Below are 15,632 nucleotides of genomic sequence, written 5' to 3'. Positions count from 1 at the left end.
TCATGCAGTAGCTCCCTCGCTCCTCTCTCCCTAGTTCACTCTGCAGAACCCACACTCTGCATTCTGCAGCCAGGCACTGGAGCAGATACATGCGGTGCAGAATGTTTACACGGCAAGACTGGCTTTGCTTTCAATTCATGACCACAGACCTTAAGCAGGTGCTTAGTCCTGGGCAGTCATTTGTCCATAGATGTCCAAGCTTCACACTCTTAGTCCCTTAGACAACTTCATATCTTATCTGCAAGATATGTCCCTCCTCCACTTTCACTTGTTTCACTCAAAAAAAAAAAAGTACTAATTTCCTCATTTTTTCATACCAAATCTCTAAACTTCCCATGTTTGTACACATTTTCTCCTCTTTCATTTCTACTCTGAATCCCATCCCCACCATCACCTTCTCAAGGTCCTTGGTCCTTTGCCTGTTTCTACATTCTTCTGAATCTCCCTCTACGCTGGAGAATTCCCATGAGCAAACAATGGCGTTCTAGTACCTATCATCTTCAAAATCTCTGTACCCAGTGACTCTCCAACTACCAGCCCAAGTCTCTGTTCCCTTTCAGTGCTAAATTTCTCCCTTTGTCTCAACACCATCAGAAAAGCTGTCTCCACTGACTAGCTCCCATTCACTCTTCAACCTGCTCAAATCTGGCTGGTACCCTCCCTGCTCCAGTGGGCAGATTTCTCAATGCACCATGATCCCCTTGTCACCAAGTGCAACAGACACAAGCATCTCATTTTAACACTCTCCCCAGGATTGTGCACAGTGGACTGGACCCCTTTCTCCTCTCCTGGCTTCCATGACACTACCCTCTCCTGATTTCTCACATTTCCCGCCCTTTGTTTCCTTTGTCTGTTCTCCACTACCTGAATCTAAATATTAGAATTTCTTTGGTCTTGGTCTGAATTGTCTTCTCTTTTCCTTTTTATCCCATCTTCCTAGGTAATCACACCCATTCCTGCTGATGTATATGTTGCTATTTTATGCTGATTCCCAAATTTGTATCTTTGGTCCTTCCTACCTATTTGACATCTCCATTTGCATGTTTCACAGGTATTTAAGACTTAACCTGTCCGGAATGCAAATCTCAATTTACACCTCTCCCAAAACACCTGTCCTCCTTCCTAGAGTCGTGTTCATTTCTATAACCAGCCCCACTGTCCACCACACTGCTCAAGCCCTAAACTTAGAAACCATCACTTTTTCCTTCACTTCTCATATCCATTCCATTCGCAAATTCTATTGATTTGATCTCAAATTCTATTTCAAATCTCCTCACTTCTTTTCACTGCTACCCACCATCATCCCTCCACTGAACTCACGCAAAACATTTCGAACAAATCTTCCCATTTCCACATTCTCCTGAATCTATTCTTGACACGGCAGCAACAGTGAAGGAAATGTGCTGTGTCTTATTCTGACTATATATAAACATATATATGTAAAACTTTGAGGTATGCTTAAGATTTATACACCTTACTGTGTGGTAAACCGCAACTAAAACCAACAAAAACCTAAACAAGATGTCAATTCCCTAGTTAAAATCCTTCAGCAGCTTCACACTGCCCTTGGAATAACAAACCAACCCTGCATGACTCGGCCCCAGGCTTCTTCTCCAACCTCATCTCCTAATGTACTTCTTTCTTGCTTGCTAGAACCCAGCTGCCCTGACTTTCATTTAGTTTCTCTAACAGGCTGAAAGCTTTCCTGCCGGCCTCAGGACCTTTGCTTATGCCGTTCCCTCAGCCCCAAATCCTTCCCCCCTTCTTTGCCTTCATGTCACATACCCAGGCCACAATGTCTAAAATATATCAGCCCAGACGCAAGAGGGAAGAGATATGGGAACATATGTATATGTATAACTGATTCACTTTGTTATAAAGCAGAAACTAACACACCATTGTAAAGCAATTATACTCCAATAAAGATGTAAAAAAATAAAATAAAAAATAAAATAAAAATAAATAAAATCTATCAGCCCATTTATTCTTTCTGCTCCTAAGTTATTGTATTTTTATACTACTATTATAATTGGTTTTTCCATGGTTGGGACCAGCTTTTACATTTGACTGACACTTATTACATACATGCTATTATGCTAGGTGCTATATAGATAAACAACGTCATGGGTCTTATACTCAAAGAGCAAACAGACCCCTTTTCCCTTTATTTTTTAGTTTCCGTAAGTCAAGGTAGGGGTGCTTAAATTAAGAAAAAAAATCCTCAGTTCATATCAGTGCAGCATCCCCTACCTTGGGGGCTGGAGTGGGGGGAGCGACGGTAAGTCCACAGTGTAACATGTTGAATTGTGTCCAAAAATACAATAGGTAAGCTCAAAACAGGGCAGATGCGTGCTTAAGAAAAAATGTTAAAAACCATAAGCAAGCATCACACACAAGAGAAAGTGCCTTTCCTTTATTTATTTATCTATTTTCACAAATTAAGTCAGAGGCTAAAAATGCAAGACCCAGAGAGACAAGGTGTGTCACACCGAGACCACCACTGCAACGGGTTCTTCTCAGTTACTTCATCTTCCAGCTCAGTCCTCCAACGGACCCAATTTTGTTTGACAAGTGTAATCATTTCAACAACAGGGCCATTCAGATTCACTTCATTTATTCCCAAGCTCTTCCGAGAGCATCTCTGCTTGACTGCCTCAAGGATCTCTCTGCTGGTGACGGTTCTTCTGTGGTTGTAGAGGGACAGTCTAACCGCTTCCAGGCTAACCCGTTCCAGCCACCAACCCTCCAGAGCTCCCAGTGCATCCAAGATCCAGGAGCACCCACTGAAGCCTGGGTGGGTCTGGGACAGAAACAGCATAAGGGTGAGACAGAGAAGTGAAGGCTCCCATAGTCAAGAACGTATGGTCCAACCCAGTACCCGAGTACCCATGGCTTCTGTGGATTCGTGTGTCCGTGGAAACGTACGACCCACCCAAAGGGACAACAGTAGAGATGTGATGAAGGAAACTAGGCCACTGTACCTGTCAGCTCTCTCTGAGGAAGAGGCAGGGAAGGGAATTTGTAGGTATGTGAGAAAGATAACCTTTGGATAATACAAACTAACTCTGGTCACTTCAACTTTTGCGCCTTGGTTTTTCCTAATAGAAGCAGAGTTAACATCCGGCACCTTCTGAAGATGGAAAATATAGTTTTAGCTTCCAGTATACTTTCACACTCTATATTCATATTAGTGAGCATTTAACGCTTTCTAATTCCCGCCTTACCTCCTTGTGCCAACAGGATCTCCAGCCAAGCTGGGAATACATGCTCTTCCTCAGGTGTGTCCCTATGTTTTCCGGTCCCCATGCCACTGTGTATCTGTCACCTCTACCTCCCATGCCTGCACCCAGCTCCACCTTTCAAATCCCATCCATCCTTTAAGGCTCTTCCCCAAGTGCCACCTCTGGCTTATCTGCATTCCACACAATCACCCCACTGAGGACCAGAGCGCTTTTTGTTCTCAGAGCCTGTGTCACACACTGCCTATGTCATTAGTGTCCTTGTCTGAAGTTAGAGAGGCAGCAGAAACAGTCCAAAGAGCGCTGCCCTGAGAATCACCCCTCCTGGGCTCTAATCCTAACTAGACACGAGACATCACGTTAGCGAGTCATAGACTCACACTGGGCCTCAGTTTCTTGAAAGGAAAGGTTTGAGGTGGGATTCTAAACATTCCTCGTGGTTTTCATAATTTACAGGTATTTGCTCAATGCGCCCCCCAACACACACACACACACACACACACACACACACACACACACACAGCAGGACCGTGAGCCCCTCTACAACAGAGCCCTCATCATTTTCATCTGAGCTCCCACAGCAGGTCTGGCTGGCACTTAGGCACTCAATACGTTTATCCAACCGACCTCTGGTTTTATCCTCGCAGCACCCTGAAAGGCTGACCCAAGGTCACGGACCTGACCCTTTGGAATCTTGAAGAAGCAGGGCGGCCTGCTAGACCCACAAGGTTAAGGACAGGCCAAGGAAAAACTAATGCTCAGAAGAATTCTTGGTCCAAGTACTCGCACCGAAGGCCTTTCCAGCCAAATGCAGAATCTCCTGCAGGAGCTCACAACTGGGGGCTGATTTTGCCCTCCGGGGGACACTGGGCATTATTTGTGGACACTTTTGGTGGTCACGCTGGGAGGGAGGGTGCTACTGGCGTTTAGTGGGCAGAGGCCAGGGATTCTGGTCAACACCCCACAATGCACAGGACAGCCTCCCACACAAAGAACTACCCAGACCCCGTTGTCGACGGTGCTGTGGTTGAGAACCCTGTTCTGAATCACACACCTTCTCTCCTTCTCCTATCATTCCTTAATCCCATTTTCCCTTCTTCTCCCAGAATAAACAACAGATTCCAAACGATACTACTGGAATGCAGGGGGCTTCGGTACAATTACAGACATGAGCGCTCAACCTTGCTTTCATGGGCACGAAGAAATAAAATCCCATTAACATATGCACACTCTTGGATATAAAATAGATAATCAACACGGACCTGCTGTAGAGCACAGGGAACCCTGCTCAACACTCTGAAAAAGAATAGATACATGTATATGTATAACTGAATCACTTTGCTGTACACCTGATACTAACACAACACTGTAAATCGACTATACTCCAATATAAAATAAAAATTAAAAAAAAAAGAATATTCCAAATCAAGGCTTGACACATCTTTCAGAGAATCTCCTTCCTGTCTTCCCCATAGCTTCTCTTGAAGGGGAAGACTTTCCTGATTTTGTTTTCTACAATTTGTATGCCATGGGGTGAGGTGTTGGGTGGGCAGGAAAAAGGAACAAGTGCCTACCTACTGAAAGAAATTTCTAAGTATAATATAGATGACCATTTAATGAAAACCTGCTATTTGCAACTCTTCAAAGCGACAGAATAGATGAGGTGGTGAATCCCCTCTCTGCAGGAAAAGGGGAGGGCAATTAAGAATCACTTAACAGATTAGCTGTCAACAGATACAAGAAAGGGAGACACCAAGGGCTCAGGTGTTCAGAGTTGCTGCCAACAGAAAGAAAGGCAAGTAGGAGAAGATAGCAGCCATTCACAGATCCAGTTTATAGCAGCTGTTTTGCAACCAACTTTTCAGGAACTCAACGTGTGAGGAAGGACTCCTGCACCAGAAGTTGAAGTCAAGGTCACACCCAGGGCCACTAACATGATTGGCCATTCTCAGTTTGCATAAAGAGAGTCCCAACTCACTTGCTTTAGGACTTTCCCCACGTAACTAAAATATGCCTCCTTCTTCTTCCTCCTCTTCTTCCCAGAGGTGGAGCTGGCCCACCCATCCTTCTCTTTGGCTGGGATATAAATTGTGGGCGTCTTCTTAGGGAACCGTAGGCCATGTAAGCCAATGAAGTGCATGTGGAAGACTTGTCTTTACAATTCTAGCTCAGAGCACTGGCCGTAGGCAAGGGCAGCGCTGAAGAGGTTTTATAGGGAGTGCTGGAAGACACTCTTTCCTAAGAAAATCAGTCATTAGTGACTGCACTTGCAAGAAATGAAGGCTCTCAGAGTCCTCAAGAGACATTAGACATAGGGTCTAAAGCCAGCTTGTGTTACCCTCCCGAAGGAGCGTGAGGTGGGAAACGCACGTGTTCTTTGGCTCTTATCCCAGGTGAAAGGGAGCATCCATCTGATGTAACAGCCATCCGTTTACCAGGCAATGTTCATTTCAGAAGTTATTCTTTGTATGTGCCTAACTCCAGGTGTTCTTATGACAATCGTTCTTAGCCATGAAAATTTCAATTCAAAAGGACCAGAAGTGGGATCCTGGAAGCTGTATTTTCCGAAAGCATCCCAGGTGAATCTAATGACCAGCCAGATTTGGGATTCACGGGTCTATAAGACCTTCCTAAAGCAACGACCCCAGATTCGGGGCTGGGGTTGGAGAAGCTCCTCACAGATGTGGTGCTTAGGCCCCATGTATTTCTATCTGCCTTGAGAGAGAAATGTCTCTCTTGAAAGGCAAGTGTGTGCCTGGTTATCCAAATGCAATTAGGAACTCAGGAGACAAAGCTTGGATGGGAAAGCCAGCAAGTCACTGTACCTTCAAGACTGAAGGTTGAGAAACTGTAGATAGATAGAGAGGCCGTGAACTCCCTGCAATTAGTATATCAGCTCAGCTACAAGGACGTGACCAGCCCGACACGAACCAACAGATAAGAGGACACCAGAGAACCAGGGTTCAAAAGATAAAAAGGACCAGAATGGAACACTCTTTCCTCTCCCACCTGGTTATGAGCCGTATCGAAGTCCCAGTGGAGGGACTGGTGAATAAGGAAGTACCATCAACTTACATTTATTGAGCCCTAACTATGTCTTGGACGCCATGCTAGGTGCTCAACATACTTTATCTCACTTAATTATCATAGCAATATTACGAGGTAAGATGTATGTACTTGAACTTTACAGAAGAGCAAACAGTCTCAGAGGGCTGACGTGACTTGCCTAATGTCACATCAGTGCATAAGTGTCAGAATCAGCCCCTGAGCCTTTGCTTCTAACCCCACACTCTATCACCTTCCAGACCTGAACACCAGAGCCCCATGACCCTTATAATTACCCGTGTGTGCTCTGTGCAGTCGCTATGTGTATCATTCATTGATGGAGCACTTGGAATGTAACTTATCCATAGTGTAGGCTCAATTCTTCTGAATTAATCATTTGATCACCACCACGGAAGCTAAACTGAACCCTTCTGTGAAAGGAAAAGGTGATTCCCTCTTACCTGGTTGTCAAAGCCGCATCCCGCCCACCACTCCAACTCCTCCGCCCATTTCACCAGCTTCCTCTCATTATTTCTCTGTTTAAAACATAATCTATGCCTAGAGCATATATTGTATGATGAAGTGAATTGGACGTTTTAATGCAAAGAAGTAAATGAAAACGGGCAGGTATCATCAAGGCATTGTGGGATGGCGCTGTTCACTGGAACCGGGCAGTGGGAAGGGTCGGGCCAGGAGGGAACTGAATCAGTGCCATAATGTCAAGATGCTGGAGAGCATTTGGGGGAAGCGTGAGAAGAAGAGATGTGGTGTTGCCATGGGAATGTAGCACAGAAGGCCTAGCCAGATGGCATTCTCTCGATGCAAAATATTTGGCGATTTTTGATCCCCTACTAAGTGTAAGGTCCATGGTTATGCATGGAAATGGTAATAAATTACCAATACGAATCACAAGACTCAGAGGAAAATGTGATCAGAAGACGTACCAACATCTATTAGAAATCTCAGTCTGCTGAAAAGGACATGAGATCAATGATTACCTGCTAATAATTTCCCTATCCTGAAGATAAAAGAAGAAATTACGCTAATAGGCATGCCAGCTCATATTCATTGAGTGCTTTCTACCTGCCTTGACTGATACGAAGCACCTTATAGACATCACCTCATTTCATGGTTTTAACACTCAGAGATGGGTTTTATCATCTCTTTGACAAAGATGAGGAAACCGAGGCTTATCAAGATGACGTAAGATGTTCAAGGTCACACAGGTAGTAAGTTGCAGAACTAGGAATTGAGCTGCAATATGTCTGACATCAAAATTCCCATCAATATTTCTCTAAATTAGGCCCCCTGCCCACTGGCAGCAGAATCCCTTGGGCTGCTCATTAAAATGAAGACCCCCCCAACCCCTAACCTACACCACCGGTACAGGTATCTAAAGTTTGGGTACCACTGTAACTACCTCCGCCTCTTGAGGATGGGAAAAATGCTACTCTGAACTGAAGGGCTATTCTGTACAGAAGGGCTAAATAGATAGCAGTCAGACACAGAACTTAACATTGAGAAGACAGAGCTCAAAGAGATCAGAGAAAATAGTGTTAGGGTTCTATGGATAGAAACTCTAAAAGGCAGGTCAGCTCAAGAAAAACAGGAGGCCCTTCCTTGACTGGCTATGACCCCGGCTCCTCTCCTTGGTTCCAATTCACTTCAATCTGGTCCTCTCTTGGTGGAACAGCAGATGCAAAGGGCAAACCAGGTTCATACATATTATGAGAAACAGGAGCAGAGGATGGGAGTGTTGGGAGCTGGCTGACGTACAGGGCACGGAGTGAGTTTGAGCAGTGATTCAGGAGTAAGACGGAGTGAAAGGGTGTCGAGCCCGCTTTTGTGTGGAGACATCGGCATGGCATGGAGGAGGCCTAATGAGTCAAACGCCTGGTGGATCCGGGCATTGTATTCAATAGCATATAGTGGAGGGGATTCAGGCATTGGGTGGGATACTTGATCACGTGGCCTCTGAGGTCTCCTAAGTTTTGTGCATTCTACTTTTAAATCATTAAAAATTTTCCCTGTGTCATTTCTTTAGAGTTCAGGTTGTCAGAATTTGGATAGAAGTACTGCTCATCATATTCTACCTCTAGGTAGTCTGAAGAATGAATCCAGTTGACTGGATAAAGTCAGAGGGTCACACTGTGCGTTTTAACATCATCTTATTTCATGATCTTAACTCTAGGAGATGAATACAGCTGCAGCTCACCAGTTGAGAAACTTCTCATGAACGGCAGGAGGAGATGGGGTCTGGGAGGCAGATTAGAAGGTGTCACCCTGAGTATGATGTCACACTCTTCCTGCAATGTCAGTTCTCTGGATACTAATCAAATATTAATGGTGGATGTTATCTGTACTAACCACTTGCTATTCTGTCAGGTGGAGGGAAGAAAGGAATTGGACTTTTCCTGACCCCAGCAATATTTTCTCTAGCCTCTACTCCAAGCTTTTAGAAGAGAACAAGGGGAATGGGGAAAAGGAGGACATCAGCTTCCCACTTAGAAATGGGGTAGGGAGGTCCTGGGGTTACCCAGGGGAGATCTAGGGTGCCGCTCTCCCTTTTCTTTACTACACACACACACACACACACACACACACACACACACACACTGTCTTACAAGTGAGTATTCATGTTGGATAGTGGAAGCGATCCACTACCCAGGTCGGAAGTTGTAAGGTCTGGTCTCAGCTCTACCAACCTAGTCAAAGTCAGAAGCTCTTCCTGGGGCTCACTTTCCCCATCTGTAAAGGGGTACATATGTTTGATTACATGGCCATTAGGATTCCTTAGAATCCTGCTACTCAAGGTCTGGTCTACAATCTGGCTGCAGCAGTATCACTAGGGGATCCTGTTAAAATGCAGATTGCAATTCAGTGAGTTAAGATCTACTCAGGTGGGACCTGAGACTGCATTTCTAGCAAGATCCCAAGTGATTCTTATACACCTTAAAATCTGAAACATCCTGCCTTAAGATGCAAGATTCAATTCATGAACTGATTGTGGATGTGTTTTCCCTCTCATGGGATCCTATCACACTCCCAAATTTTCTAGCTCTAGGACCCCTTCCAATGGCCAGAATAGCTTGAGTTATTGATTTTCTGGCATAGGGCACAGAGAAATGCCACATGTTCCCTGAAATATAACCCTACCTCTACACACCCCCATTTACAAATAAATTAACTCACCTACTCGATTCAAGAAATATCTAAGGGGCATCAGGCACAGACGGAGGGCTGGAGATAAAAGGATGAGTAGGGCGTGGCTTCTGTCCTAGCGAGTCGAGGCACTTGCCTGGACAGCCAGCTCCAACTCAGTGTGATAAGCACTGTTCCTCTACCATCTGACCCTGTCTTTCCTGAGGCCTTAAACAATGTGGCTCCAGTGCCAACTCCGGGGGACGTGCTCTTGGGACAGCCCTTTTCTGGTGACTCAGGGGATACTGACAGGGATGGCTTGCTTAAGTTCTTCTCCATTCCCCAATGATTAGGACCTGTGGTGTGATCCCCCTCTTAGCTCAGGGGTTCTTTTATTTTAATGTATTTTTTGGCTGCACCTCGCAGCTTGCGGGATCTTAATTCCCAGACCAGGGATCAAATCTGGGCCACAGCAGTGAAAGCACCAAGTCCTAACCACTGGTCCACCAGGGAATTCCCAGGGGTTCTTTTTTTTTTTTAACATCTTTATTGGAGTATAGTTGCTTTACAATGGTGTGTTAGTTTCCGCCCAGGGGTTCTTAACTTGGGATCCACAGACAGGTTATTCTGGGCCTGGATCAGGGGAGTCCACGTGCAAACTGTTTTGCATGTGTGCTTAAGACATTTGTCCTGGGAGAGAAAGTTCCCGTGTTTTCATCAAGGGAAAATGAAACCTAAAAATTGGAAACCAGTGTCTTGTTACTATCCACCTGCTGCCCTGAGACCCTGGCATCTGCAGCCCCTTTCCTTCTCTTCTTTCTCCTCCCCCTCCTCCCCTTCCTCAGCTGCTATCTCCCAGCTTCCTCTGCGCTTAGGTTGATTATGTTAAAAGTAGCTCTGTCGGGCTTCTCTGGTGGCGCAGTGGTTGAGCGTCCGCCTGCCGATGCCGGGGACACGGGTTCGTGCCCTGGTCCGGGAAGATCCCACATGCCCTGGAGCGGCTGGGCCCGTGAGCCATGGCCGCTGAGCCTGCGCGTCCGGAGCCCGTGCTCCGCAAGGGGAGAGGCCACAACAGTGAGAGGCCCGCGTACCGCAAAAAAAAAAAAAAAAAAAAGTAGCTCTGTCTGTAGTATCAGCCATTTCAAAGAGCTAAGGGAAGATCCTTGTCCCCAACTCAGCATCGTCACAGGTAAGCACAGCTGAACCACAGGCACAGCGGGCAAGAAATTCCTAGAACCCGGAGCCAGGTCTTGAGCAATTGGTCCACCGTCCCTTTGTCTTTAATAGCTAGAGGTGAGAAGGTGAGCTTCTTAAGTCACTTTCTGGGCTTTCAGGCTAGTTTATGACAGTGACCTCTGCTATGAAAATTCCCTTTCCTTTGTGCTGTGAGATGTCTAAAGAGTGAAAGGCAGGGGTGAAGGAGTTGGGGGTGGGTGGGGGGAGGGGTCCACAGGTGGGTAAGTCATCAGTGACACCAGGGAGACAACTGTTGGGTCTGTTTTTACTCTAAAAAGTGTAGGCTTCAGAAACCATAGAGAACATATACGCTGTCTTTGATGTATCATTCTTAGTTCAAATCCAACCTTAGGCATGAAAGAGGAGGATGTATGTTTTGGATAATATCTAAGGCAGAGGGTTCCATATCATTTCCATATGGTTGTGAGTGCATTATGAAGTTATTTTGCAACATAAATTCGCCTTTCTACTTCTGCTCTAGAATAATTGGGGCTTATACAATAAATTTATAAAATGCCCTTTGAATATGCTTTGTGACTATGTCCTTCCTGGCCTTCCTGCTTCTGTCTTGTGGGACTTATGCTGAGCCATCTTCCCAGATACAACGCACCTGGTAAAGAGAGGGAGGATGGGGCAGCCCAGAAACATTCTGGGAAAGTAGAAGAATGGGAGCAAATATTTGCTGTGGAAAATTCAGAGTTGATTTTTCAGGGAGAACCCAGCACAGATCCTCTGCAGCTGGAGTCAACAGCAGACGGGTTTTTTCGGACAACAGCTTTTGTTCAGTGTGAACATGTAGCATGCAGGCCTGGCCCCAAGAGAGAAGTGAACACAGCCCTGAGACCTGCCTGCAGGGGCAGGAGATGAGAATGAGATAAACGCTGCACAATGAACGGCTTTTAATGCAGAAAATCTACCAACAAGGGTGGATTTACAAACTCACATTACATAACCCATAGAGTCACAGATCATTCCCTATTCCTTCATCAAGCAAGCGTCTATTAAGAGTTTCACACGCTAAGCCCTGTGCTACTAGGGGCCAGAGCTACATCCAAGAACAGGACAGACACAGCTTCCAGTACTCATGGCCCTGACACTCTAATGTGATAGATGGACAATAGGTTTGTTAAAGTGCATTCAGCCTGTAACGAGGATGACACTTCCAGGGTGCTGTGGGGGCACAGAGCAGGGACTTAGCCAACCCTGACTTAGGAGATCATGGAAGCCTTCCTGGAGGAAGTGATGTTGAGGCTAAGAGCAGAGGGATGAGCAGAAATTAGCTAGGCCACAGGGATGAGAGGCAGGACAAGAGGGAAGAGAATTTCAGGCATGGAACAGGTTGTACTCTCTCTGGGACATATTTGACAACTAAGGTAAACATGAAATTCTTTCATCTAAATTATAAAAACATATTTAAACTAGAAATTGTTGAAATTATGTTTGGTTTTAGAATTATTTTTGGTTTTAGTGTTTATAATCTCCTAGCATATGTATGACAACCAGAGTGAATAGATAGTCTGTACCAGAGCTTTCAAGGTGTGTGCTGGTTTTCCAGTTCTGGAAGGTCTGCAAACTTCCGATGTGACTTTCATTTCTAAGTGTTACATGATTGCTTTCTCTCTCTCTCTTTTTTTTTTTTCCTTTTAAGTATAGTAGATTTGTAATGTATTAGTTTCAGGTGTACAGCAAAGTGATTCAGATGTGTGTGTGTGTATTCTTTTTCAGATTTTCTTCCAAAATAGGAAAAAAATTATTACAATGTGATTCTTAAAAATAAACCTTTTAAAATTTTAGAAGTTTTAGATTATTTGATTTTTAACTTTATATTTCGAAATAATTTCAAACTTACAGAAAAGTTGCAAGAAGACTGGAAAAAACAGGCTTCCATATATTCTTTATACACCAATAGCTAATATTTTCCTACAGCCCCACTGGACAGATTTGGGTTCAGCAAAAGAGCCTCATTGGTCTCAATGCCTGATTTTATACTAATTTGCACTTTAAATTGATAAACTACCCTTTGCATATGTTGTGTATATGTTTTACACATTGGGCTCCTGTACAAGACACTGATTAACACAGGAGTCTCCTTGCTTTGCCCATGTGAAAACCACAGCTGCATCCCACCATAGATCCTACCCACTGTACAACTGCTTCTGCCCTAACAACCCAGGGGATATACCTACCTCCATCTTCCAATAATCGTTTCCAATGAGTGTGGTCCCTGGTTGCTCTAAATTGCACAGAATTTGAGATTTCTTCCTTTTCTTTTTGAAACTCAGTTTTGTTGTATACTAAAACATACCAATGCAAACATTTTAGGAATGTACCACACTCTACGCAATCACCCACTTAGCCACTGACCCACCCACACAAATGACCCAAGCAAAGGATGGTCCTACCTTGGAAAGTATCTAAACCAGAGTTCTTATTCCACAAACGAGGACACTGAGATTCAGAGAGGTGTCTTCTGAAGAACGAGAGCTGCTAATGGTAGTCAGACTGCAACTCATCTCTGCCTGTGACAGAGATTGGGGTGGCTTTCTCATGGCAGACGTACTCATGCAGGAGGTGATCAAGCTGTCTTACCCTCTCTCTTGGCCAGGGTGGGTTGTTGGAAGCTGAAGCAAACGTGAGCAAGGTCCTTAGGTCTGGCTTAACGCATCTCACAGTCAGCCATAGTGTAGAAGTCCAGCCAGGTCTTTGGGGGCTTCTAGATTTCCTGGTAGGTTTTGAAATAGAAGATGGTCCTAATAGAAACACAGGACTGAAGAGGTGCAGCTGCCTTAGAAAGCCATTTATAATAGATTTTCACTGAGAAAATGCAGTCTAGGTTCCAAAAGAATTTTCTAAGATCAACCAATGTATCTATAAATTGGAGACCACTTAAAACCCATTCTATTCCATTGAACCATTGTGCATTTCATATGTACATGTGCAAGGCACTACACCAAGCTCCTTGGTGTGTGTCAAGGGGGATATGGAGAAGTTCAGGACATGGTCCCATGCTCAAGAAACCTACAGTTATCCCAGGGAGATGATACATAGATAGATGAAAAACTTAATAACAATATAAGGTAATGTTTGATGACAAGCTCAGGTGAGTGGAAGAGAAAAATGGATCACGGAACACTGGAGAAGGAAAGCAGTGTGCCATGTGGCTAAACGCTGGGGCTCATAAGTCAAATGACCTGGATGAAATTGCAGCTTCCCCACTACTTAGGTAGCCGTGCGCAAGTTACTTAAGTTCTCTAAGGCTCTTATAAAAGCTCTGGGCACTTTTGGTACCCACAACGTGTTAATTATTATTACTCTCTCTCAGTCTGAGTGTGAACCATCATTTTAAGGACGGAGAGGATGTGAGCAGAAGAGCAGGAGAGGGCTTCGCAGCAGGGTGACGGAATCGTAATGAATTATCCAGGCGAGAAGCTCCACAAGACACTTTCGTAACTTTGTTGGCATATACCAAGCCCGGGCGGAGGCGGCAATCCTGGAAACTTGATTCCACCCACCTCCTACGTTCGCACGCCTCGGCACCGCCCCCCTGAGCTCCCAGCGCCTGTCCCCAGAGGGCGCTGCCACCCCTCCGCCTCCGCCCGGCCCAGAGCGCGCCCCCGCCGGCCGCCCCGCGCGTGCGCGCCGCCCAGGTGAGGAGGTGGTGGCCTTCGCCGCGGGGGCGGCTCCTCGGCCGGGGGGGGCGGGGCGGGGCGGAGAGGCCGGGCCGGGGCGGGTGGGGAGGGCAGCCGCGGGGCCGGGGCCAGACAAGGCCAGAGGCGGGACCAACCGCCGCCGTCTCCGTCTCGTTGTCTCTTCCCCCACAGCGCCGGGCAGCCGCCGCGGGAAAAGCGGAAACTGCCGGGTGAGCCGCGCCGGACGAGAGCGCGCCGAGGAGCAGCGGGGCGGCCTCCGTCCCGCCGAGCCGCCGCGGCGCCCCCTTCCCCGCGCCCCGCCCCGACCCCGCCCGAGCTCGCCGCGCGCCCCCGCCGCCCGAGCGCGCCCACCTGAACCCGTCCGCGCCCACCTGAGCCCGTGCGCCGGCGCCATGGCGGAGCAGGAGAGCCTGGAGTTCGGGAAGGCGGACTTCGTGCTGATGGACACCGTCTCCATGCCCGAGTTCATGGCCAACCTTCGACTCAGGTGAGGGCGGAGCGGCCGTGCGCAATGCCGCGAGCCTGCGCTTTCCCGAGAGGGGGCGCCCTTGCGGTGCGGCCGGATTGGGGGTGTAGGGGGTGCACCGAGCGCGAGGGATGGAGTGTGGCCGGATTGGGGGTGTCCGGGGTCCTCTGAGCTCGATGGTTGAGCTTTCCCGAGAGGGGACGCCCTGGGGTGCGGCCGCATTGGAGTGGAAGGGGCGTGCCGAGCTCCAGGACTGCGCCTTCTAGAGAGGGGGTGTCCTTGGGTGCTGTCCGGACGGGGGAGGGGGGTGTCGGGGGGAGGCAGCGCTTGGGGCCAGGCAGCTAGTGCGCTGCCCCAGGTAAGTACTGTGGGCGGGCCGGGTGACCTAATGGAAACAAGAGTAGAGGGAAATAAAAACTTTCGGGAGAGTCGTGGCGGCCGCAAGGCTCAGGGAAGACTGGAGGGTTGTTTTGGAGAAAGGCTAGGGTCTCATCGCGGTTTCACACTTGGTTCTTTTCTTTTTTCGCTTTCGTCTTCTTTTTTTAGTTTTTCCTGGCGTGGTTCCATCGCGTCATTCAGGACGCTATGGAGTGATCCCTGAGCTGTCTGTTCCGGGACACTGGCTATTTTTTAGTTACTCTCTGAACGTAATTAGACGCGTTTCCAGACATCGAAGAGACTGCTCTGCTCGCCAGTGCCAAGATAAACTGTCTGAATTTGACAAGGCATTCATGGTTTCAGTTTTTTCAAGGAGTTGTGGATGGAACCCTTGTGTTACTGACATCCTTGAGAATGTAGTCACAGCTCAACGCCCCGGGATGGGCTTCCAGGACGAGTTTGTTTTAGAAAGGCTTC

The 15,632-nt window shown here is 46.8% G+C and overlaps 1 protein-coding gene across 2 annotated transcripts in view; it reads left to right on the top strand.

Moving 5' to 3' along the window:
- Nucleotides 1–14,454: 14,454 nt before the first annotated feature.
- Nucleotides 14,455–15,632, top strand: part of MYO1D (myosin ID) — a 355,118-nt gene continuing 353,940 nt past the window's right edge. Inside the window, exon 1 of one of the 2 annotated variants that reach the window (XM_032615652.1) lies at nucleotides 14,455–14,798. In XM_032615652.1, the coding sequence (XP_032471543.1) occupies nucleotides 14,704–14,798 (95 nt within the window). In that variant the 5' untranslated portion in view covers nucleotides 14,455–14,703. The remainder of the gene's footprint in view (nucleotides 14,799–15,632) is intronic. The other variant, XM_032615653.1, reaches the window with a different exon arrangement.

Source organism: Phocoena sinus, chromosome 20, assembly GCF_008692025.1.
Source record: "Phocoena sinus isolate mPhoSin1 chromosome 20, mPhoSin1.pri, whole genome shotgun sequence".
Classification (NCBI taxonomy): Eukaryota; Metazoa; Chordata; class Mammalia; order Artiodactyla; family Phocoenidae; genus Phocoena; species Phocoena sinus.
The sequence above is the reverse complement of the archived record's forward strand: the minus strand, read 5'-3'. Positions and strand labels throughout refer to the sequence as shown.